The sequence below is a fragment of the Odontesthes bonariensis genome, chromosome 11, assembly GCF_027942865.1.
Source record: "Odontesthes bonariensis isolate fOdoBon6 chromosome 11, fOdoBon6.hap1, whole genome shotgun sequence".
Classification (NCBI taxonomy): Eukaryota; Metazoa; Chordata; class Actinopteri; order Atheriniformes; family Atherinopsidae; genus Odontesthes; species Odontesthes bonariensis.
In genome coordinates this window covers 36,596,087-36,620,826 of record NC_134516.1, presented here as the reverse complement: position 1 = coordinate 36,620,826, position 24,740 = coordinate 36,596,087, and the positions used below count along the sequence as shown (strand labels likewise).

The 24,740-nt window shown below is 42.1% G+C and overlaps 1 protein-coding gene across 1 annotated transcript in view; it reads right to left on the bottom strand.

The window, feature by feature from the left end:
- nlgn4xa (neuroligin 4 X-linked a) overlaps window positions 1-24,740 on the bottom strand; it is a 146,361-nt gene that overhangs the window by 74,743 nt on the left and 46,878 nt on the right. Inside the window, exon 3 of the mRNA XM_075478105.1 lies at window positions 4,669-4,821. Coding sequence (XP_075334220.1) covers window positions 4,669-4,821 — 153 coding nt within the window. The remainder of the gene's footprint in view (window positions 1-4,668; window positions 4,822-24,740) is intronic.

The window sequence follows — 24,740 nt, the reverse complement described above, 5'->3', positions numbered from 1 at the left end:
AAATATTAAACCGCAATTTTATTCTCCTACGGTTTTTGAAATGGCTGAACCGAAAAATGGCAATTAAAAAAATTTCTAGACTCCGCAGATTTGTCTTGCTTTAAGGGACTCCGTAGTAGCCTACTCTCTACCTTTCCAGAACGCGCGCAATACTCAGCCACTTTGCCCAATACGATCACATTCCCCGCGGGGAAAAAAACGGGTTCATTAAGATGCTGCAAACGACAGACCCGAATGACCAACTGCCCAGCCGCAAGCATTTCGCCACAGTTGCCAAATTTTGCCTTGTTCTGGTTTGTTTAGAGAAAAACAGAAAAAAAACAGAAAAAAATCGAGGTTTAAATCGAAAATCGTCCATTAGTTCGAAAAAAAATCGAGATTTTATTTTTAGGCCAAATCGCCCAGTACAAAACAGTGCTGTTAAACCACTAAATTCCATTCAGAATCCAACAGACTATCAAATAAACACAGTTCTCCAACAACTCCAACTGTGGCACCGATGGTGTTGCTTAGATTGGTTTAACCACAAAAAGGCGGGAGGGGGCGGGAGCGGGCGGGAGCGGGCGGGAGCGGGCGGGAGCTGCAGTCCCGCAAACTAAAAACGTGTTTAATATAAAAGCTATAATGATCTCCTGCTGCTGAAAACAACTGAGAAGAAATAAAGCCTAACTAAAAGAAGTTCAAAAGCGCGATCTATCTCTCCTTTTATTCAGGAGATGCGCATTGCACAACGACGAGGGACAGGGCATGGTTAACCTACTTAAATAATAATTGGATTACATGTTACATTTTCAACATTCTGGGTTTAGAAAAGGTAGGGTAATTAATAACACATATTGTTTTCATTCCACTTGTTTGCATTTAAATCAATGTAACGTGACCTGTAGGCTTACATATTTATGCTCAAATCCACTCAAAGTAGGGGGCGGGGCTCCATCACGCTGTTTAAAATCATATTAACTAAAAATATATACTTTTACTTCCAAGAATGGAAATGTGAGGAGTGGCATATAACATATGTACAATGTATTATTCTTAATATTCACGGTAGATTTTGGTAGGTATGTTGGGGTAGACTTATTGCTGTAAAGCCTCAGCTGCTAATGCCATCTGATGCGCTCCTGCACTATGTGCCCCACCTGAAGGATCGGACAGTGGTGTGCGCAGCTAAGATCATGTTTCTTTCCTCAAGCCAATGACAAGAACTTCCGTGAGAAGTAACGCGAATGTCTGAATCATGCGGGAATTGCGGGCGGGAGCGGGACAAAATATGACAGGTGCGGGCGGGAGCGGGACTAAAAATCCTATCTTTTTGCGGGAGCGGGCGGGAGCGGGACTGAAAATTCTATCTTTTTGCGGGAGCGGGCGGGAGCGGGACTGAAAATTCTATCTTTTTGCGGGAGCGGGCGGGAGCGGGACTGAAAATTCTATCTTTTTGCGGGAGCGGGCGGGAGCGGGACTGAAAATTCTATCTTTTTGCGGGAGCGGGCGGGAGCGGGAGTGCACAATGCGGGAGCGGGCGGGCGCGGGACTGTAAATTCTGTCCCGCGCAGGCCTCTAATCCGCACCATCACTGATCTCGGCCTTTTTAAATCAAAGCTTAAGACCCACCTTTTTAGACTGGCGTTCCAACTCTGATTAGGGCCACTATGCATCCATTCTATCCGCTCTTTTTTAATTATCGTAATTTTATACAAATTTTATTCAATTCATTTTATTGCCCTTGTGGAAAGCGTTTAATGCCCTGCAGCATTTTTAGCACTTTTACCATTTCTGAATCGTGTTTTATGTTTTGTTTTATGTATTGTTGTTGTTATCCTGTTGTAAAGCAATTTGAACACCAGTTGGCTATTGTAAAGGGCTATATAAATAAAGTTTGATTGGTTTGATTGATTATCTTATTTTACCTTACTCGATTTTGTTGTATTTTATTGCTTTCACTGTTCTTTTATTGTTTTTATTTGTTTTTACTTCTTCTTCTCTTTATTTATTCCCTGCTGTAAAGCACTTTGGTACACCGTAAGGATTGTCTGTAAAGGGCTGTAGAAATAAAGTACATTTACATTTCTTAGTTTTGTCGAGTTCTTTTACTCTGTCCTCCAGCTGTTTGAGATATTAATCGGTTCAATTTAATTTGAGATGTAAAACGGGTTAATGTCCAACACCAGTTTTACTTTACATGTAAGATACAGCATATTTTCAGCCATACTGTAAACAGAGACGTTCAAGAAGTACATTATGTAACTTATTCTAAGGTCAGGGTATACCGTCTGTTTTATGTCATTTCAAAGGCAGTATCTTATAATCATATGCCAGCGTGCAGTGGGAAAAAGCTGGTCCACTGGAGCAGGGCAGAATCTATCCTGTTAGGCTTCAAGTCCCATTGTCAGAATTTGTGTCCGGAGCACAGTGGCGGTCTTCTACCGGCAGCTTTGAGTGGGCTTTAGGCGAGACTACAGTCAACAAAAGCAGCTCCTAGAGAGGTTAAAGTAGAGGCGGCTGCAGAGGCTGTAGAGAAGGTCTTTTCTGGCTCTTTTCCAAATGAAATACTTTTGTATCAGTGTCTGTAAGAACAGAGCTTTGACTCCACGACTGCATCCTATGGTAAGACTATAAATAACAATAACTCTTAGGTCCTATCAGATAAAATGCTCATTAAACTAAAGATAAAATCTAAGTTATTTTCGGAGGATCAAACGAGTGCAAGGAAGGTGCCGTTGGGTAAGGGTCACAAAAGATGAAGAGAACAAAGGGATCCGAGGCACTCCTTTAGCAGAAAGATGAAAGGGCTTTACAGAGACAGATATTTCATAATTAAAAAGCTAAAAGAGTGAGTAAAGTTCATACATTTGTGCATGAGAAAACCCCATGCATAGCATAGAAAAACAGCCTTTTCACGGTTGGGTTTACAGCCTGCAGTGTCCCCCCTTTTAATAGATGAAGGAAGATTTCAAACAACTGAACTGAAAGCTGCCGATGTGCCACATAAAGGGAAATATACCGAGTTAGCGTCACCTTTTTCTTTTAGGGTGTCAACACCATCGACGTCAGTAACCGGAAAGCAGGGAGAGCCTCTGAAGAGTCGAACAAGTCATTCATTTTACGACATCACCCCATAGTTTGTCACCAACAGAACACTCATCATCATGTCTTCGGGTTCTGTTAAGACCGCTGTATGTAATTGGGTCACACTGGGCACCTGGAGTACCAGCATGCACCTGGGTGGGCCAATGTTTTTTTACCAGGCAAAAGGAGAGAGCAGCAGGGATGGTTTTCTTTGTTCTTTGGTTTGTTTTATTGTTTTGAAATAAATTCAATTCATTTTTAGTTATATAACGCCAAATACAACAAATGTCATCTCAAGGCACTTAGATAATAAAGTCCAATTCAAGTCAATTGGAATTCAATTAATTGTAATCATAATTATTCTTAAAACAATCCAATTCGTTCATATAGAGCCAATTCAAAAACAATTTCCTAGCTGAGGAAACCAACAGATTGCACTGAAACCTTTTTTTTCGGTCCAATCTTAATGAGGTTCCCTTTAAAAGTAAAGACAGTTACTTCTTTGTTTTGTGCCCAATCAGATATATAACATGACTGTTTCAGCTTGGATGGAACAGGTGGAAGCACTTCAAACATTTTACACCTTCAGCCTCCTCTGAGACGCATTCTTCAGAACAACAACTAAATAAGATGCACGGGTAAAATCATTGGAAATCCATTTCCCCAGTGCTTGACTTCCAGCGCAGAGACCTGAGCACTGGACTAATATGCTCGTATTTCCTGGTTCTAGTTCAGGACTCGAGCGACAGCATTACCATACTACTGAATGAGCCTGAATTGGATTAAATCACTATAGAAAATGGATGGACGGACATTTATCTCGTGCTGTAGGAGTCATTTGGGGCTCCGCTGAAGTAAAGAGAGAAAATGCAGGAAATGCACACTATCGCCTTTGGTGCCATTAGCAGCTGACTGACACCAGGAACTAATGCATGATAGCCGGAGGCAGAAAAGCCCACAGACCATGCGGGCGATGCAGCAAATCTCTCTGCTCAACTGAGAGTGAGAACGAATTCAGTGCCCTGAACTGGCTCTGCAAAGTATCAGATATCACCTGCAGTTTTGGATAAATAAAGCGCTCCATGAAAAATCTAATCATAAAGAGCTTAAGAAAGCTTCCTCAGTCAACCCTCCAACGTATCCAATGATGGCAGCATGCCTTCAAACAAAGGCGTTCATTATTTAGAACCAGCACAACATTAAATACTGAGAACACCCGGGGTGGTTTGTGTGTCCAACACACTGAAGGGGTGAGGTTGGCAGCTCCAGCCCAAGAAAGGGACGGCTGTGACTGTTGGAACACAAGCCCCTAACCCTAACCGAGTACTTTAGTTCACGATGACTAAACCTGCAACAAAGCAGCCACAAAGAGTCCAAAGAACCAGTGACTGGAGCCTAAAATGGTAGCTTTAACAGCAGAAAAGTCACTTTCAAAGTTGCCCAACAACCGATCCAACAATACTCACTTTGTCCTGATATGTGACGGGTTTATTTCCAGTAAAATAACATCTCTGGACGTAATGATTTGATACTTTGCAGTGAAACTGGGTTGTAACCAGACACTTTCTCCCGTCAGATGAGGGCTGAGGCTGGAGGACTTACCCAGAACTCCGAGTCGGTAGTTGATCGTGATGACGATGACGTTCCCGTAGCTGGCCAGGATGCTGCCATCAATCATGTTGCCAGTTCCTTCCACGTAGGAACCTCCATGGATGTAAACCATAACCGGTTTTAACCCATTCTCATCATGGATATCTGCAGGGGGGCGACAGGAGAACGTTTGAATCAGAACTTTATTCCACATAAAGATAATCAACTTGGTTGTTTGGAGCAAAACAACCAGAGGAAAACGACTGACCATGTTGGCATCTGCATTTAAATGGTGGTAACGTTTAAAAAGTTGGAGTGAGTTGAGATAAAAAACAGTTTTAGTTCCGTAGTTTAGTTAAGAAGATGAGGTGAATACAAAAGAAGACATTTTATTAATCCCTCAATGGAAACGCTGCAGAAAAGGAAGATAAAATGAAGACTACAACTGATCCCTTCATAGATAAGCTAAGTAAGTGAAATACACACCAGCTAACACACAACAGCAGACCCTCGGGGGTCCCAAAGGCCCCTTATCTTGTAAAGCAGGAAGTCAATTAATTTGTTTGCATGAAGCATGAACAAAGAGTGCGATAAAGCTATTTTTTTTAAAGGTTTCAGTGTTCCTTTTTGCTGTTTTTATACATTTGTTTTTGGATTTAATCAACACAAACTAACTTTGTCCCACAGGTAATCTCTCCTGTGTGATCCCAGAGGGAGTTCATTTAACTCTGAATGATTACTCCAAAACCAGCAGAGGTTTAAGCTACAGCCACATTAAATCTGTAACATCAGCAGCTTTTTACCATCTAAAAAACATTGCCAGATTCAAAGGAATAGTGTCTAAACCAGACTTAGAAAGACTGATCCATGCGTTTGTCTCCAGCAGGTTAGACTGCTGTAACAGCCTGCTCACTGGGCTCTCTAAACGGGCTGTAAGACAGCTGCAGTACATCCAGAATGCTGGTGCTCGAGTCCTGACTAGAACCAGGAAATACGACCATATTAGTCCAGGGCTCAGGTCTCTGCACTGGCTTCCTGTCGCTCAGAAAATAGACTTTAAAACAGCTCTGCTTGTGTACAAGTCTCTTCAAAGTACATCTCTGACATGTTAGAGCCATATGAACCAACTGGGACTGAGAACCTCAGGGAGGGGTCTCCTGCTGGTGCCCAGAGTCAGGACTAGCCATGCCTCGCCTCACAGCGCCTCGCCTCACAGCGCCTCGCCTCACAGCGCCTCGCCATGCTATGCCTCGCCTCGCCTCGCCTCGCCTCGCCTTGCCTTGCCTTGCCTTGCCTTGCCTTGCCTCGCCTCACCTCGCCTTGACTCGCCTTGCCTCGCCTCACAGCGCCTCGCCATGCTATGCCTCGCCTCGCCTCGCCTCGCCTCGCCTTGCCTCGCCTCACCTCGCCTCACCTCGCCTTGACTCGCCTTGCCTCGCCTCACAGCGCCTCGCCATGCTATGCCTCGCCTCACCTCGCCTTGCCTTGCCTTGCCTTGCCTTGCCTTGCCTCGCCTCACCTCGCCTTGACTCGCCTTGCCTCGCCTCACCTCGCCTCGCCTCGCCTTGCCTTGCCTCGCCTTGCCTTGCCTCGCCTCACCTCGCCTTGACTCGCCTTGCCTCGCCTCACCTCGCCTCGCCTCGCCTTGCCTTGCCTCGCCTCACCTCGCCTCGCCTCGCCTTGCCTTGCCTCGCCTCACCTCGCCTCGCCTCGCCTCGCCTCGCTTTGCCTTGCCTCGCCTCACCTCGCCTCGCCTCGCCTTGCCTTGCCTCGCCTCACCTCGCCTTGACTTGCCTTGCCTCGCCTCGCCTCGCCTTGACTCGCCTTGCCTCGCCTTGCCTCGCCTTGCCTCGCCTTGCCTCGCCTTGCCTCGCCTTGCCTCGCCTCACAGCGCCTCGCCATGCTATGCCTCGCCTCACCTCGCCTCGCCTTGCCTTGCCTTGCCTTGCCTTGCCTTGCCTTGCCTTGCCTTGCCTTGCCTTGCCTTGCCTCGCCTCGCCATGCTATGTCTCACCTCGCCATGCTATGCCTCACCTCGCCTTGCCTTGCCTCGCCTCACCTCGCCTTGACTCGCCTTGCCTCGCCTCACAGCGCCTCGCCATGCTATGCCTCGCCTCACCTCGCCTCGCCTCGCCTTGCCTTGCCTTGCCTTGCCTTGCCTCACCTCGCCTTGACTCGCCTTGCCTCACAGCGCCTCGCCATGCTATGCCTCGCCTCGCCTCGCCTCGCCTTGCCTTGCCTCGCCTCACCTCGCCTTGACTCGCCTTGCCTCGCCTCACAGCGCCTCGCCATGCTATGCCTCGCCTTGCCTTGCCTTGCCTTGCCTTGCCTTGCCTTGCCTTGCCTTGCCTTGCCTTGCCTTGCCATGCTATGCCTCACCTCGCCTTGCCTTGCAATGCCTCACCTCGCCTTGACTCGCTTGCCTAGTCTCGCCATGCCTTGCCTTGCCTTGCCTTGCCTTGCCTTGCTTCGCCTTGACTCGCTTGCCTAGCCTCGCCATGTTTTGCCTCACCTCGCCTTGCCTTGCCTTGCCTTGCCTTGCCTTGCCTTGCCTTGCCTTGCCTAAGCTGATGAGAGTTAAACGGTTCAAATGCAATCAAAAACATAAATTGCAGTTCAAATTTGTTTATTAATACAGTACCAATTCACAATAAAATTAATCCAAGGGTACTTTACAAAGAAAGCAAAGCAATTAGAGTCATACCTGACCTTTTACTTTAAATTCAGTTAGGTTTTAGGAGAAATGTGGAATAGACAAAGCTTGTCTATGGTACCTTGATCAGTTGTATAAGACGCACAAGAAATTTTGTGCTGTAACTGTTCAAGAAACAAAGCTCGATTACTACTGTATGTGCAGATGCAACACTTCTTCTGCATGTGTCTGACACCAAATCAAAAAGGCAAACACTTTGCGACTGTTTGACCTTTTTGTTTTCAATTTAACCTCATTTTAGCAATACAACACATAAGAAGGATTGTTGGTGTTACAGCTCGTTTTCTCCATGCAGTCTGTTAGGGCAGTTAGGGCAGATGAGCACCTTACCTATAAAGCTCTCCGGTTGTGATTAGGTGAGGTGATTAGTGCATGCGTGGGTGGTGATCATAAAACACGAGTTGGTTGTTTGGGTTAAAGAAGATGGAGGGAGAAAGGGCAGATTCTTCCAACAAACTTTGAAATGAAATCAGGTATCATCATCTGGAGCTCTCAGCTGACTTCCACAAAGAACTGAACCAAAAACCATGTTTTCATTTCTCTATTTTTAACCCGACATCACATTGCTCTTCCTCTCCTGCAGTAAATGCCAAAGTTTTGGTTGCCTCGAACTGACAACCCCCCCTTCCTAATTTGCTGTTTTTGCTCAATTATTTATCAAATTAGCTACAACCCTCTGAGGCATGGACAGTACAAGATTTCTTGAGGTGCAATGTCATATCTGGAACCACAATGACCCTTCAAGCTGTCATTGATTAGACTTGCTGCAGCACATCCATTTCGGGTTCTTGTTGATCCCTCTTGGAGGTGCTCCAACCAGCTGTCTGACCCAATCAACCAATCAATCCTTTCATATTAGTTCATGGCTTTTCATGTTCCATGTTCCATCCATCCAGCCTCCTCTTTCTTTCTCCAGTCTTTAGATAAGCCAATGCAAAGAAACTGCTTGTTGGGCGGGTTTCAGGTAAATCATAGCACAGAAAAAGAACTCAGTAACCAAACCTTTTGTTCTATGCTCATTATCAAAGGAAACTCTCCTAAAATGTACTCGGCAGATGACAAGCAGCTCTTTTCAGAAAGCCACATGTTGTGCTTAAACTACCACCATATTGAAAAGATATAAATGTCAGAATGACCTGTAATATTCTGCTTTCAAATTCAGACAAAACCAAATGTCTGGTGTGTCTTTGAATGAAAGACACACCATCAAAGAGATGGGACAGCTACTCTGAGTGCTGCTACCACAGCCTCACGTACCACAGTTTCACACATTTTTTTTTAACAATGTTTTTATTGATTTTCAATAAGAACATACAAAACATCGACACATACCACACTAGTTGCACAATGAAATACAAGCAGACCTCACTGCATACATACACATACAAAAATATATATATATATATATATATAAAATAATAATAACAATAATAATAAATAAATCCAAAGTAAATAAATAAAATAAAATAAAATTGTCACACTCAGTAACCTTACAGATAAGTATAACCTATTGTTGCTTAAGAAAGTCCATTAAGGGTGCCCACACCTCTTCAAATTCTTGCACTTTACCCCTAATTACATAGGTTAGCTTTTCTAATGTAACACACCTTCCCATCTCTCTAATCCAAGATTGTGTAGAGGATACTTCAATCTCTCTCCAAGATAGAGCAACCATCCTCCTGGCCTGCAGGAGGCCAAAGTTGATCACAGTCTTATGCTTAGAGTTAACAGAAAAGCAATCTGGATATATCCCTAGAATACAAAGTTTTGCTACGCAGGGTCACAGTTTCACACATTTAATCCAAATAAGGAACGCCATGTCTGATCCAAGCTGCCAAAGACTTCTGACGGGAACCGGGAAGAACTTGCTGTGTGAGATCTGATTGAAACAGGCCACTCTCCACCCATCTGGGCTTCCATGTTAGCTTTCTTTAGGTGGGCTGGCTCCACTGCCTGGGCAGATTTCTTGTCAAACACAGTAGCCTGCAGGTAGGCGGGGTGCAATTGTTGCCCTCGGGCTCCACAGGGTCAAATCCCCCTCCTTAATTTATCCAACGGTACGGTACTCTCCTCTCTCTGTCACTACTAATGCTAACTGTGCATTGTAGAATTCTTAGTTTATTAAGTAGCTCCAACCAGGGATACATCCTGGCTGAATGATAGTTGGAGTTCATTCTGTGGCCTTCAAAGAGCGTGGCTGTGTTCGAAACCGCATACTACTCCTACTACTCATACAAACCTTTTGAGTTAGTATGCGAGTTTGAGTAAGCAAGAAGTTCCCGGATGCATACTAGATTCTCCGAAATGTTGGGTATGCATCATGAGGTTACTACTCATACTCAAACTACCCAAGATGCAACGTAACGTGACGTCGCCGATCGTCATTTCGGGCATTCGTGGGAAGAAAATTGTAAACAGCCGGTATTTTGTCAGATTTTCAACACGTTGGGGATCTAACTACTTTCTCGCCTGAAAATGTTTCAAATGTTGCTAAAGTTTACAGAGTTTAGAGCTTAAGAGAAATCAGCTTCAGGCCGGCTGATTTCGGCTCGGGCATGAGCGAAATACATTGTGGGTAAACACTCTGCATACTGTCTGATCGATGAGTATGTAGTATGTAGTATGTAGTATGTAGTATGCAGTATGCAGTATGTAGTATGTAGTATGTAGTATGTTGATTAGCATGTATCTACTACTCTCAAGTTTAAAACCTGTGTCGATTTGCTTTGTGAAATCGATTAATCTGTAGTTAACAGAGTTATCTTTCGCAGCATATTGTCACTAAAACATTAACATAGCATCTGGAGAGCTGGGTTTTGCTCGTGCAGGAATACAGCTAACAGGCATTAGCTTAAATGCTGGAGCTTTGAGAACAGGCTTTCTGCGAAGATGACATAAACTTGGTTGAAATGGTTGAGATGTGCATGTTGGGTTAAACTTCAGTGAACAACATGTCATCATTGTTATAAAGTGAAACATATGGGCTATGTACTGGAACATCAATAAGAGCTCCATAGTCTCACACAGAGTAAGTTTAACTGGTGGAGCTTATTCTAAAGATCATTGTTTTCTGTGTTGGTGACAAAGATCTCAGAGAGCTGCTGATGCTCCAGAGATCTGATCCAGTCTGATCAAGCCTTATTTTTCTGTGAACAGTTGAGAGAGTAGGCACTGCGTCTTGTTCAGTGAGCTTTACTAATAGTGTCCATTTTAGGCACTACTGAGAAACTGTAATGTCTGCTCACAGACTTGTTTGTGCATCAGGTCTGGACAGCTTACTGTTCCTTGTTTTGAGTCCGATACAGTTGTTACTGTCATAAAACAGAATAAAAAAGCTACCAAAGCCTCTCACACATCCAAAACATAGTGTGCCGAGTGTATTTGCAGGGTGATGAAACAGGGAAATACCCCTGGACAGGGTTTCTAACCAAGCTTGCACAACAGACACTCCAGGTTGTCAGCAGGGCTGGACTGGCTATATGGCCGTTCGGGCATATCCCGAACGGCCCTCCTGTGATTTGGGCCCTCCGAGGGCCATAAATAAAATATACATATGCTGTATATATTTTATTTTTTATTGACTGCGACGGTAAAAAAATGACACGTCGGGGCCCATTGGATGTTTCTCCTGAGGCACAGAGCGCTAGTCCAATGAGAATGCCTAACGTTGCCAAAGGCCCGCCCCTCCCTACAGGCCCACTTGACCCAAGTCATCATCATCATCATCATTATAACCCCAAGTTTAGCTGACTTGGCCATATTCGGCTAAAGCTCTGGTGGATAAAGAGGACGCCAAATGGAGAAACAAAAGAGTGGCCATGACAAGCGTAAGGAAAAGAGAAAACAAAAACTGAAAGACGACGCAGTAAAATGCGCTAAAATCACTGACATGTTTAAAAGCACAAGCTCAGGTTCGGTTAGTGGGGCCTAGGGAGATGCGGAACCTGGCTGCTCGACCTCAGGTTGGGGCAGTGGGGGCGCCGGTACATCAACGAGCGCACAGGTGGTGGAGAATGAACAGGAGGAGGAGGCGGAGGAGATGGTTGTTCCAGCTGGGGAACCAGAGGAGGAGGAGACGGAGATAGGAGACGTGACCCAGCAGGGAGAGATTGAGGTTAGAATTCATCTCAACACACCCGCTAGCTAGCCAATGCAGTGTACCAAGTTGTCATCCTGACTTCAGCAAATCAGTCACAAACATACCCATTTGGTATATTTTCATGCATTCTCTTGTAATGTTGCGCAAGCATATATAAATCTTTCATTTTGTCTTGAGCTTTCACAAGGTCAATGTGTGTTTAAATTCTGCTAGTGCCCTCAAGAACTACCGTAGCTAGCTAGGAAAATTAGCTATTCACCGCTTCGGCGTTTTTCCCATGTGTTGCCTGAAACTAAAACTGAAGTTGTCGTCCCCACTCTCTCAAATCAGTCAAAAATACCCATTTGATTTATTTTCATACACTTTTCTTGTATTGTTGCGAAATCTTCCATTTCTCTTGACCAGGCTGTCAGCTGTCACAAGGACGATCTGTGCTGTAATTGCTAGTGCGTGTTAGTTATGGCATCCCCCCTTTCACTTTCTCAAATCCAACACATTTCTTATTTCTACTCTACTGCTTGTCGTGTCTTGTTGTGCAACTATGATTTTAGACAGAATGTATTTTGTATTCTTTTCCTTCTGTAATGGCATGCCACGTCATTATCAAGACATCTCGTACTATCTTAAGTCTTTGCATGGTAGAGGGATAGCCAAGAAGCCGACTAGCCGTGGTGTGCTACTGTTTGGGAATCGCTGATAGCTACGCCACAGACCTAGATTGTGAGCTACGCGCTCACTCCAATTTATTGCATGACCTGCTGTAAAAACATGGTAGATTAACTTTGTTGTTGGCAATGTGTATCTGATATTTTAATAGTGTCTTTATGAGTTGAATTTTCCTGTGGTGGTCACGGCGGATAGGCTATCCTACCATGCAAACACGTTTTGTTCTGGTGGAAAGCATTAAAGCAATGGATGTTTCAATTTCTTCATGGTTGAGGCAACGCAGTTTGATTTCAAAGCGTATTGTACACGGAACTTCCACAAGTTATGTTGGAAGCCTAAGCAATAAGAAGCGGTCACTTGGTTTTGCTGTGGTGAAAAAAATGACGTGTCCGAGAAACAAAACACACAGACATAAGCACTATCTTAGGCTCTTTTGATCAGTCTCAAGCTGCATTACAGTTTATGCCTGGGGGGCGGGGGTTAACATTCCATTCAGTAAGCTCACTGACAGTATCTGTGGACTGGAGCAATTTTGAGCAATAAATAAAATAATTTAACCCAGGAAATTATAACTACATGTTTAATTTGATTCAGTAAGACTTAAAACATACAATAGTGTGTGTGTGGTGCTGGTGCTCCTTTTCTACACAGTGTTGTGTGTGTTGGTGAAATATTGCTTTGCTTATCCCTGGCTTGGGTCTGTGGGACCCATTTTCAGGTTTTGCTGAAGGAAAATGGTATGAATACTTTTTTCACAATGAGATTCACTGGCCAGGGCTCATCATCTGGAAAATAAAGTTAGTTATCCTCCTCTCTCTATCTCTTATCCTCAAAAACAAAGATACTCAGAACTTCACAAGCAGGATGAAGGGAACATGAGGGTGCACAGCAACTTTTTTTCCCTCCTTTAGTCCCTCCTTTAGTCATACAATCTTCTTTAGTATATGCTTCCAGACATCGTATATATATGTGTGTGTGTATATATATGTATATATATGTGTGTGTGTATGTATATATATGCGCGCACTGGGCCCTCAGTGATCAAAAAGTGCCCGGGCCCTTTTCAGATGCCAGTCCAGCCCTTGTTGTCAGTTCCAGATCATGCAGAAACCAGGATTTCTGAAAATGCAGCAGCATGATTTTCCATAACTTTCTGTATCTTCCATAATGGAGAAAGAGAAGTCAGCATGGCTCAGAGAGACAGAAAATATTTCAAAGTGAAGTAATCCCTAAAAAGCGCAGGAACTTCCACCCAAACCTTATTAGTAATCTATGTCTGGTATTTTTTCATGTTATTGCTGTTATTTGTGCGAGCAAATCTGTAATCATACAATTTTCCATTAACTAAATATCTATCCATCTATATACTTCCATCCATCCATTTTCTATGCCCCCTTAATCAAACTCAGGGGTTTTTTTGGGGGGGGCTGGAGCCTATCCCGGCTGTCATTGGCTGAGAGGCAGGGTACACCTGGACAGGTCGCCAGTCCATCACAGAGACAAACAACCAAGGTCGATTTAAAACCACCAGTTAACCTAACATTCATGTTTTAACATGCAAATTCCACACAGAAAGAACCAGTGGGGCTTCAAAGCTGGAACCTGAAAAAAGGATGCCCACACCAGTTATTGTTTCCTCTACAGTAGCTGCGGGCTGTGGAGAGGATGGTGTGTAAATGGAGAGCTGGCTGTGCTTAATACGTTGCACTTCAGTAGGTTTGGCACAAAGCAACACAGCCCAGCCTGCATGAGGCAGGAGGAGTGTATCATCCTCCTCCACAAAAGAAAACAGTAGGGTAAAGGAGTGGAGGCAGCCTCCAGTGAGAGGCTATTAATCTCTACTGTACCCAGGTTGGGTTATGCTTTTGCTTCTATTTCACAACTCCTCACCAGAAACCATGATGGGAAGGGGATTTACTAATACTTTGTACAGATATTAATTTATTTTTTTTAAACATTTGTTTTTTAATTTTAAATTGTTTTAATTTTATTTTCTTAATGTTTTATATTTTAATTTTAATTTGTTCATTATTTTGAATTAAAAAAAAACTTTGTATTAATTTTTTGTATAATTATTTTTATTATTTTATTATTTTTTTTATTTATTTATCTATTATTTTTTTTATCATTTTATATTTTATTATATTATTATTATTATATTTTTAGTTTCATTGCACCAAACAGACCAGGCACAAATTCCTTGTGATGTGAAAATGACTTGGCAATAAAATCTTTTCTGATTCTGATTCTGATTCTGATTCTGATTCTAATTCGTCGGGGAAAGGGTGAAACGGTCTGCGGAGGATCTGGGGTCCACACCTGCACAAACGCCGGACCGTTTGCTGTCATTAAACAGATAACTGCTGACTACAGTGGCTGGAAGGCAGGGGGTTGTGTCAATAACTTCCTGTTTGTCATTCAGTTCCACATTAGCAGGAGCCCCACGGTGGCACGAACAACCTTGTGCAGGCAGATGCACATAAAACAAGAGCAGTGCCATTAAGTTGTCATAGCCTCTAACAGATCGGCGTCTGATGGTAGCTGCAGGCCTCTGTGGGCTCAGACAAAACTGTCCTCTGGCCCTCCATCAAACAAACAGGCAAACAGAGTGTTGCTACCCATCTGTTTTTTGGGTGTAAGTGCATCTGTGGAGTCAGAAGTTGTCGTGACCTCGAGCAGGAAAAGGAAACAGCCATGCAGAGTTAGCGGTTAGCGGGTACGCTTGGTTACCTACTGTAACTGCTGAAAGAGGTTTGGTGGTAGGGTTAAGGACCTTCTTTATCAGGCTGACAATCAGTCAGCGCGCTCTACTTGGTTAAACGTCTGTTTTAAACCGAGTGGCTCTCTGATTGGCAGTTCACCTTATCAAACGAATGCACAACAAGGCTTGCTTGACACGTTTATGGAAGCAAATCGTGATCAAAATTCAAATTCAAATGCATTTGCAGAAATGCTTTTTCATTTTAAGAATGTGGCTGCATTATTTGACTCATAAATAAAAATACTAATCAATCCTATTTGCATTTCAATTTTCTTCTTCAAGACTGCTATTTCACCCCACCCTGTTATTGATAATATTTCAATTTATGAATGCTAATAGCCTTATGATGATACACCTACTCTTATTAGGTGAACCTGTAAGCCGAAGATAGAGGGAATAACACCAACTCTCGGTCGGACAATCTGTGGGGTGGGTATGAGACATGAGGTAAATACTTTTGTTAGGATGAAAGAATTACATGTGAATAATACAGGCATAATAAGCGTCATTAATAAACCTGTGTAAAATCTGATGGTTAATGTTATAACAGTAACATTTGCATTATTTCAAAAGTAGCATTCTTGTGTTAGTTGTAATCTAAGCCTGTGTTATGGAATATATGATTTATGAAGTCTCCGTTGGCCTAATAGCCGTGTGAACAGAGGTGTTATGCCGAGAAGTGCATTCCCATTCACGGAGCGCGCGTAAACCGTTTCAGGTGTGGATTATTGCATTTATACAAAAAAAATAATATTGAGCTGACAATGGTGTTTCATTCGTGCATCTTTTTTTCACATCTCTTCATGTAAATTAATAATACGTGTACAATTATGATAATCCGACAATTGTACAGTTTAGAGTATTCCTATTCCTAACTATTTTTATATTATTGGACATATATTCAAAAGTAAGGGCCGTGACTAGTACTTTTGTAGTAAACACGAAATACATTTTGGATACATTTTCTATTAACAATCTAAACTCATTATAGCCCAGATGAAATGATATAAAAATGAACCTGAAACTATGAAATTTGGTTATTTTAATTTTATATACAAATTTGGACTTGTTGAGATTCGCATCCGTTAATTCAATCAGGTAAACAAATTATGATGTAGTTATAGAAAAGAAATAAGTCCCAGGCACTCAAAAGTAGAACAGGAAGAAGGTATAATTTTATTTTTTATATAATATTTTATACCTTCTTCCTGTTCTACTTTTGAGTGCCTGGGACTTATTTCTTTTCTGATCGTGGATTTCCCTACCTCAAGAGCACCACTTTGGACGGTTTGTGATACACCTGAGCGCCGGGTTTATTTCTCTCTTTTATGATGTAGTTATATCATATCATTCCATCACAGACTCTCCTTAAAGTACGACCAGCAGGAGGTGCACTTCTCGGCATAACACCGGCTATAAACATATCCTAGTTTAACGTTTGCTGGCTACGATTTCGCCGGCAGACACAAATACAGTACAATAATATTCTATTGACAAAATACAACCAATAATAATGTTGAATCCTACCTGTGAAAGGTAATCCCCCGACTCCTGTTCGCAACGTCTGTCTCAGCCTCATTAATGGCTGCTCCCTCAGTAATGGCCGCGGCCAGAAAGTCATGGCCGGTCGTGGCCGCGGCCGCGGCGCGCTAGCCATTGCTGCACTAACCTCTGAATCTGTGACGGCAGAGTATGCAGCCAAGCTCTCTGTGACCCGTTCAACCCGGTCACGGGCATCAGAATCGGATATATTGTTTGACTCCACCTGGGCAGCTAACTCTAACAATGTTTGCGCAATCTCAGGGAGCGCCATGATCTGAGATGCATTCTTACAGCAAATGTGCACACTGCCCCCTACCGTGGCCTACATGATGGGTAGCACGGTCAGCGGTTATCGAATTGTGGGCAGTATTTTGCATGCAGACCAGGAAAACGAAAAAGCAATGTCCGCTTTGTTTTCTTTTAGATTATGGCATAGAATGTGCAGTCTTGAAGAAGATTTTATTTATGAGTCAAATAATGCAGCCACATTCTTAAAATGAAAAAGCATTTCTGCAAATGCATTTGAATTTTCAACTTTTACATTTCAAATTGAATTTTGGTATCTATTTGCTGAGACATATTTTGAAAATTAAATCTCAAATGTCTTTGTCCTTTTCATTTTAATTAAGTTAAAGAATGAGCAGTCTTGAAGAAGAAAATTGAAATGCAAATAGGATGATTGATTAGTAATTTTATTTATGCAGCCACATTCTTAAAATGAAAAAGCATTTCTGCAAATGCATTTGAATTTGAATTTTGATCACGATTTGCTTCTATACACGTTGTCTGCCAATAACAAATCTTACCAGGCAACACGTCCTGCGCTATCTGCATGTGCAGCACTCTACTTTAAACCATGTGTCCATGGAGAAAGAGTGCATTTTTGATGGTTGTTTCATGCTGAGCTAACATTTTAGCAAGGGCTGGGCGAGTTGACTCATTATTATCGCGTTAACGCATCAATTATTTAACGCCAATAAATATAACGCATGTTTTATTTTATTTATTTATTATAATTTTTTAAATTTTAAAAAATTTAAGAAAAAAATTTGGGGGGCTTATTGGATGGTGAAGTTTGGAGAGACAGGAAGCAGGGGGCAGGGAGAGAGGGAACAACACGCAGCACAAGGCCGTCTGATGCGGGACTCGAACCGGCGCCAGCTGCAGCGAGGACTATAGCCTCTGTACATGGGGCGCCTGCTCAACCCACTACGTCACGGACCACCCGTTTTATAGGCTTCTATTTTGTAAAAGTCTACTGCTCACAGGCTTTTATTTTGTAAAAGTCTGTTGCTGTCTGCTGCGGAACCGGAAAAGAAAGTAATCGGGGATCTACCAAACATGGAGAAGGGTACGGAACTTTTATTCGGCCATTTTCATGTTAAAGTTCTTCCAGGCGGCGGAGTCGACAGAACCAAAGTCATCTGTAAACACTGCCAAGTTGAATTGTCTTCTCAGCGTAGTAGTTCCAGTCTAAAATATCACTTAAAGGCAAAACACACAACTGATAGCAGCAAGTCATTCAAGGAAACAGACAGTGGAGCGAGGCTTCTACATAAAAACTACAGAAAGATGCTGATGTTAAAAGTGTGTTTGCACAACAAATGTTATGGCACTTTCATTCATATGGCAGCACATTTAAAATAAAGCTAAATGCTAAAAGCTATACACTACTTTTGGATTCATTTTTGGATTCTGCGTACAAATGCAACTAATCGCGATTAATCAGGGAAATCATGCGATTAATTAGATTAAAAATTTTAATCGTTGCCCAGCCCTACTTTTAGCTTGAAACTGGGCTGTGGAAGGAGAGCGTGGCCTCCGAGCACAGTGTCCCAGTCCTGTCAGCGAGCAGTGGACAGAAAACCAAAGAAATCCAACTGCCCCCGGTGCTCTTTTCCCCGTGTCTCCTGCACTATGCATGCATGTGCGTCGGGCTCTCTGAAGCCTCTGGAGTCTGCAGAGCTGCCTCAGTGACTGTGCAGCGAGTCGGTCGTGGACATTCATCACTGCCACCGGGGCCGGGGGATAATATATTCCTCCTGTGGCTGCGCATGTTGCCCACATTACTCATCTTTATATAGGCAAGGGGGTGGGACAAGGGAGGGGGTGATGTTTGAGGGAGGCTGGCGGTTGGGGTCTGGAAGGGATCTGAGTTTCCCAATGCTTTCAAGTAAAAAAAAGAAGAAGAAAGTAGTTAATGGACGACATGTAAAGTGCTTCCTGTAAGGTTTTCTGGCCCCGCGGGTACCGCTGCCATCCCAGCTCACAGCAACCTTCTTCCTCTGCTCTTCTACAGACAAAATGCACTTTTTTAAGATCAGAGAGAGTTAGCATTCAACCCATGAGCCAAACAACAACATATCCTTAACTTATACAGTGCTGTATGCAGTTCTGAAATCAGCACATCCTTCTTTTCCAAAGAGAAAGGTAATTACAGGAGAATCCTGAGTAGCTTCTCCAGCTGTAACACCGTAATTAAACCACCACCGTTGAGGATATTTTTGATTTGAATGCTTCAGTGCAATCTGTTTGTTTCCTTAGCTTGGAAATTGTTTTTGAATTGGCTCTATATGAACGAATTGGATTATTTTATGAATAAATATGATTACAATTAATTGAATTCCAATTGGCTTGAATTGGACTTTATTATCTAAGTGCCTTGAGATGACATTTGTTGTATTTGGCGCTATATAAATAAAAATGAATTGAATTGAATTCATTAGTAAAGAGCAGCCTTCCCACGTTGATGATGTGATGTGAGAGGCTGTCTGCAGTGCAGCAGCGGCTGAGGAACAGGTGGAGCCACAGGGGAGCTGCAGGAGGGATTCATTGCCTCTGCAGATGTACAAACAGTCAGGGCGCATTGATTCTGTGCTCTCCTGAAAACACAGGCAGGCCTCGCTCGTGTTTCAGTGTGAAACTCTTTCACCGAACCCGTCAGCCTCCAGTCTTCCTCGTGTAATCTGGACATGACTCACACCTTTATATCTTACACTTAGTTCTGTATCAACAGGAATATTTTAGCCATTTCTTTAACCCTTGGGTAAGAGCAGATCCATGTTAACTGTTGTGTGTAATTGTCGGATTGTGATTGGCCTATATATTGCACGTATCTTTGGGGGCTCGTCAGGTGTTTCCGGAAAAACAAAGGCTGTGTTAGAAACCGCCTACTACATACTACATACTTCCATACTGCATACTCATTCGATCAGACAGTATGCAGAGCGTTTACCCACAATGCATTTCGCTCCTGCCCGAGCCAAAATCAGCCGGCCTGAAGCTGATTTCGCTTAAGCTCTAAACTCTGTAAACTTTAGCAACATTTGAAACATTTCCAGGCGAGAAAGTAGTCGTTTAGATCCCCCAACGCGTTGAAAACCTGACAAAATACCGGCTATTTACAATTTTGTTCCCACGAATTCGGCGCTACTAAAGCTAGCCGCAGTGAGCAACGCACTTCCGGTTATTTTCACAAAATAAAATACCTGTTGCCTTTTATCATAGGGAAAGCCATTACGATACAATTGGTGCTTTTGTTTTGAAAACAGGAAGTGAACCTACCCTCGTTGTAGCTAGCTTGAAACTGCCGTTTTGACAGGAAATGACGATCAGCGACGTCACGTTAAATTGCGTCTTGGGTAGTTTGAGTATGACTAGTGACCTCATGATGCATACCCAACATTTCGGAGAATCTAGTATGCATCCGGGAACTTAAAAAAAGTTAAAGTTAGTATGAGTAGTTGGAGTAGTAGAAGTATGCGGTTTTGAACACAGCCAAACAGTTTTTGACCGCTGTGCAGCATCACTTTGTGGTCCGTGCGGATGTAACCATGAGACATGTGATTTAGAGCATGAGAGGCAAAATAAATGGAGTTGTTTGTCCAAGCGCGTCAACTAGGTTAATATCGAAATACCTCAGTGGCTTAAAGCATTGGCTTAGCTTCTACACCTTGTATGGTATTCAAGGGTTAAATTGACCTGTTTCAAATTTTCAAAAGAAGAAAAATGGTATAAATTTAAAAAATAATAATAATAATAATAATAATAATAATAATAATAAAAAAATAAAGTATACATTTTTGTTTTAACTGAAACTTAATGGCCTTTGGTTATTATTTAGCTTATAAATAGGGCTGGGCGAGTTAACTCGTTATTATCGCGTTAATTCGTCAATTATTTAACGGCGATACATATTTTATTGCGCATTAACGATCTATTTATTATTTTTTTGGGGGGGGCTTTTGTGCCTTTAATGGATAGAAAACTTTGGGACGTGGGACTGGAACCGGGGCCAGCTGCAGCGAGGACTATAGCCTCTGTACATGGGGCGCTTGCTCAACCCACCACGCCACGCTCAACCCTGTTTTATCATTTATTTTATTATTGTAAAAGTCTGTTGCTCACAGGCTTTTATTTTGTAAAAGTCTGCTGCTGTCTGCTGTGGAACCGGAAAAGAAAGTAATCGGGGATCCACCAAACATGGAGAAGGGTACGGAACTTTTACTCGGCCGTTTTCATTTTAAAGTTCTTCCAGACGGCGGAGTCGACAGAACCAAAGTCATCTGTAAACACTGCCAAGTTGAATTGTCTTCTCAGCGTAGTAGTTCCAGTCTAAAATATCACTTAAAGGCAAAACACACAACTGATAGCAGCAAGTCATTCAAGGAAAGGAAGGCATAATTGAAAATTTAGTAGTTATGATCAGAACTGAAGTAGAATAAAAGATTTATGAAAAAAAGTGGAAACAAATATTAATATATGATGTTTTTAAGTTGTTTTAAAAGGGGACAAAAATGTCCCTTTTCAGAAATTAAGGATTTTTTTTTTTTTAAATCAGGCATAACAAAAAAAACTAAAAATCCCTAAAAATCAATGTTGTTGCTAATCATTGACATATCCCAGACCATAATTATCCCCGCTCAATAATTCCACTTTGCATTCCATATTTTGAAAATACTAGCACCAAAAGGCTTAAAATTTGGGCTAAAAAGTTCAAATTGGCATCTAAAGGGTTAATTTTTTTTTAAATAATTGAAAACTGGGTAGTTATGATCGGAACTGAAGTGGAATAAAAGATTTATGAAAAAAAAAGTGGAAACAAATATTAATATATGATGTTTTTAAGTTGTTTTAAAAGGAGACAAAAATGTCTCTTTTCAGAAATTAAGTTGTGTTTTAAATCAGGAATGAGGGTTAAGGTGTAGCTGTTCAGTGTAATCCTTATTGCCACCCCGGGGGCAGTTCAGTGTGCTGCAGCTGCTCTGTTTGATGCTTAAACATGCAGCGTTCATTGTTTCTGCTCGTTTAATCCAGATATTTCTGTGTGCATGTCACCATGTCTGCAACAAATACAAGCTGAATTTAGAAAGCGTGACACCTCCTGCCTACAGAAGCACATTTTATCTTTCAAAACGACGGCAATCTTTATTTAATCAAGAAAACCAACAAAAGAGCCACGATTGGATTGCACCATTCTGACCTCAGAGAGAGGCCGGCCACCTTGGTGATGACCTTTAGAGCGTTGCTGTGTTGACACGGCAGGGTAACCGTGGTAACCGGGGAGTTGTAACCTAATTTCACATCTGTGACAGCAGAGTAGCTACTTTTCTTCTGTTCAATGACACCTCCGTCTAAGTGACCCCTTCCACTCCGCTCCACCCCTCTCGTTACATTCTGCACCACCGAACACAACAGCTGCCGGCTGGTTAATAACGTCATTAAGAACTAGCATCATAACTCCTCTGGACTTCTACTTTGTTCTGCTTAGCGTCTAACGTCAGGAACCGCTGCCTCTGTGGCTAATGTTTCATTAACAACTGTTACCGGGGCCTTCAATGACTAATGGTATCATCTGGGAAATAATCAAAGAACACCAATCAGAAGTCAGATTGACTTGTTATGATATAAGACATTAAATAAAGTATCGCTGGAGCATTATTAGCTCGTTTATTCTTTCTGCTAAGTGGACTGGAAGAGTTCAGCGAGAGTTTAAACTTCAGCATCATCTGAAGTTGAATAAAAAGGCGAAAGGAGGCTGGAAAACCCTGGAAACCCTGACAAACAGCTCACCGAATGACATGTCAGATACAGGGGACCAAGACCAAATGCCAGGGTTGGGCCTTTTCTGGGTTTTAGTTACTTCAGTTCATCACATTTGCACATTTCCAGGCCTGAAACTGACTTTTTATGATAATTACCACGGAAACTGATTCATTTTGGTTAAATATAGAGCACAGTCCATATAATAAAGGACAGTTATGCAACGGATAACAATGACACAAGCAAAATATTGAAAATATGAGGAATCGGGACACAGATTATGGTTGACAATATCTACAAAATGACCTGTCAAGCCAAGTGAGAAAATCTATACTCTATTCCTTTAAATCTATAGCATGCTTGGCAGGTGACCTAAAAACTGGAGCTGCTCTTCCATCCTGTAAACGTGACTTGCACTCTAACGATGTGCTATGATACCAGGTTAGCTAATGGGGTTAAATGTCAAATCATCGAGGGTGCGGCATGCCTCCCTGTCAGTCTGTCCGTTCGACTCACACATTTTCAGTTTCCAGCTGGTTTTTCCTTTCAGTTTAGGGTCAATCTCTAACACTTTGGCTGCAGATTGCCCCGCGATGGACTGGCAACTTGTCCAGGGTTTACCCCCTCTCCAGTCCTATGGCAGCTGGGGTAGGCTCCAGTACCCTCCTGAATTAGATTAAGCGAGTTATGGATGCCTGGCTGGCTGGATGGATGGATGGATGGATGGCTAGATATTTTGGAGACAGATTTAATTGGATGTTTGGCCATGAAAGAGCTTTTAGCTGTATAAATCTTTAGAAATCTTTATAAATCTTAAAACGGGAGAGAAGAGGTAGAGAACTGTGATTACTGAAAATAATCCAGTTGCCAGGAAGATTCTTTGGTAGGAATTTAAATGGAAGTTTAAATGGTCTTGTTCCAAGTTGTATTTGTCTTGTGATAATAATGACAAATTCAATAGCATTTCACTTTCATTCAGTTCAATATTCAGTCCGAACAAGCTGAAAACTGAGAATCCACACCGTCGCCATCACACATCAAGCAGAATAATAGCAGACAAAACCACCGACTGTGGCCTCAGTAGCTACATATGAACAATGAAATTAAACGATTGCGCCTAAAATATGAACAGTTCACCTGCTGTGGGCTGAACCTGAGGATGTTTCTGGAGGCAATGAGGCATAGGTTATTTCACTAAAACTATGCACTGTACATGCTTATTCACATAATTTTGGACTATATTAGTATAAATACAACATCAATGACAATAATAATTAGAAGAATTTAAATTTTCTCAACCTCTCATTTAAACAAATCAGTACTTGTTTATAACATTTGTATATGCACAAATGACTTATAATATGCATTCATATATAACTTTTATAACCTAGCAAAGTGGATAGTCAAGCACAAATACATTTAAATACAGGATTTCTACATCATTTCATTATTTTTTACTTTATTATCAGCACCATGGAGCAAATTCGTAGCTATACAGTATATGTCTTGAAAAAAGTATGAAATGTCACTGTGTGTGTGTTTTATATGCATTAGATTATAGTTTATCAATCATATTTCATTCAGCAGAGATGCCTCGTAAGGAAAGGACGTTAAAGCAGAAACAAAAGGAGTGTTTCAAATCCGTTGCTCCATTCTGAAGTGATCAGAAGTCGGCAAGACTCTCTGAACGAGGAAAGCCAACGAGGTCACGCATCAAGAGAGACAATTGCTAATTAATGTGCTCACTCGCCACCAAGTGGTCAGGGGTGTGAATTGCAATCTGTCCAAATGACGGATGGCCTTCAGATTTTTCCGTCACCGTTTTTCCGACCCCTGGTTGAGACGGTCTGACTCTGTACCACCACATAACAGTAAATACTATGCTGTTGTTTTTTCCCATTTGTTTTGAAATATTATAGTTCTGATAAAATAAATGAATAATGAGAATAAATTACATATATAGATGTATATCCGATCCCTGATCGGCATGTGAAGTCTGATTCCGATTGAGTCTGAAACCACGTTGTAGTGACCATTTGTCCATAAAAAACAAATTAAACTTAAACCAATCAAAATCAAAAGGCCACTGATGCACCATGGGGGATGTGGTTTAACGCAGGCAAAAGAAGATGAATGTCCAAAATGAATTCTTGCGTTTTCTGATGATTTATTTCCAAACAATAAAACCAACCAAAGAACAAAGAAAACCATGCCTGCTGCTCTCTCCTTTTCCCTGGTAAAAAAACATTGGCCCACCCAGG